This window comes from Rhagoletis pomonella, unplaced genomic scaffold, assembly GCF_013731165.1.
Source record: "Rhagoletis pomonella isolate Grant_MI unplaced genomic scaffold, Rhpom_1.0 Rhpom_scaffold_00007, whole genome shotgun sequence".
In the NCBI taxonomy this organism is placed as follows: domain Eukaryota; kingdom Metazoa; phylum Arthropoda; class Insecta; order Diptera; family Tephritidae; genus Rhagoletis; species Rhagoletis pomonella.
This window is the reverse complement of record NW_023458561.1, coordinates 34148700-34149958: the sequence shown is the minus strand read 5'-3', so window position 1 is coordinate 34149958 and position 1259 is coordinate 34148700. Positions and strand designations below refer to the sequence as shown.

The 1259-nt window shown below is 33.4% G+C and overlaps 1 protein-coding gene across 1 annotated transcript in view; it reads right to left on the bottom strand.

Moving 5' to 3' along the window:
- Positions 1-316: 316 nt before the first annotated feature.
- Positions 317-1259, bottom strand: part of LOC118742658 (amine sulfotransferase-like) — a 10221-nt gene continuing 9278 nt past the window's right edge. The window contains exons 4-5 of the mRNA XM_036474894.1: positions 568-643; positions 317-503 (exon numbers count right to left, since the gene is read on the bottom strand). Coding sequence (XP_036330787.1) covers positions 353-503; positions 568-643 — 227 coding nt within the window. The 3' untranslated portion in view covers positions 317-352. The remainder of the gene's footprint in view (positions 504-567; positions 644-1259) is intronic.

The window sequence follows — 1259 nt, the reverse complement described above, 5'->3', positions numbered from 1 at the left end:
CGCTTTTAGCGCAAAGCTCCAGTTTGATGTTAAAAAGCTCCTAAGTTAACAGAAAGTTGATAGCATTATTTTCACATATCAAAACACCAGAACTTTCTGGTAACATGCTATACCCACATGGTATATACATTAGCATGCGCCACGAAAAATTTGCTTGCGTCTTCAAAATATATTGTCTCAACTCGGTGGCATTCATGAGCAGGTTAATATTAAAAAAAAAATATCCCTACAAATCGCGTTCCTCATCATAAAACTTTTAGCTGGAATTATTTCGAAACTAGCTAAATATAATAATAATAAAAAATAATTAATAAAAGACCTACAAAACCTTTAATTTTTCCATATATTTTATTCACAATGCGGCATTAATATTAAGCAAAAGCAATTCATTTAAGCTCAGTTTATAATGTTCGAGATTACGTTGTATCCAAGCATCCATTTTGCCTATAACATCCGCAGATAATTCGTCTTTATAGCCACCTGCCTGGCCGCGACGTACAAAGCTGTGAAATTAAAGTAGATATGTAATAGTTACTTCTTTTCAAAAAATTTTTCTTCTAAGCCTACTTGTGATCTTCATGTTTATTTTTATATTTGGCACGCAATTGTTCAAACTCCCAACAATGATTCACTTTGGGGTTCTCTGCAAAAAAAAATTATAATATAGTACGGGGAAGTTTTTGCTAAAGAATGTTATTTTAAAAATTGTGACTTTATTAAACAAAAATTAGACATATGTATGCATGTACATTGGGGTAGTCCTTAAAATCAAATTACTGATTTTTTTTCAGTCTCACCCCCCAATCAGTAACACCACATTAACTTTTTTTCATCTAATACCCAGAATCGATACTACCATAGTCGAAGATATCACATATAAATTTTGGTCCCGATTGGAGTCAGTTAAAGCGTTTCGCAAAGGGGTCAAAGGCCAGAAGGATCTATGGAGGCTCAAAAAATTATAAATATTTTTTTTTAATACTTGAAATCAATAGGTACTACTAAAGTCGAATATATCACATACACATTTTGGTCCCGATTCTGAACTTTGCCCCTCTGCGACACGCCTTAACCGACTCCAATCGGGACCAAAATTTATACATACGTCATATTTTCGACTGTAGTTGCATCGACGTAGGGGTTGAGGCTTAGGAAATCGGATGTAAAAATTTGCTTTCTGCATTTAATGACCACCCTAATTTACATATGTGATTATTTTCTACCTTTACTCACTTTTCATTTCCTCGAATGACAAATGT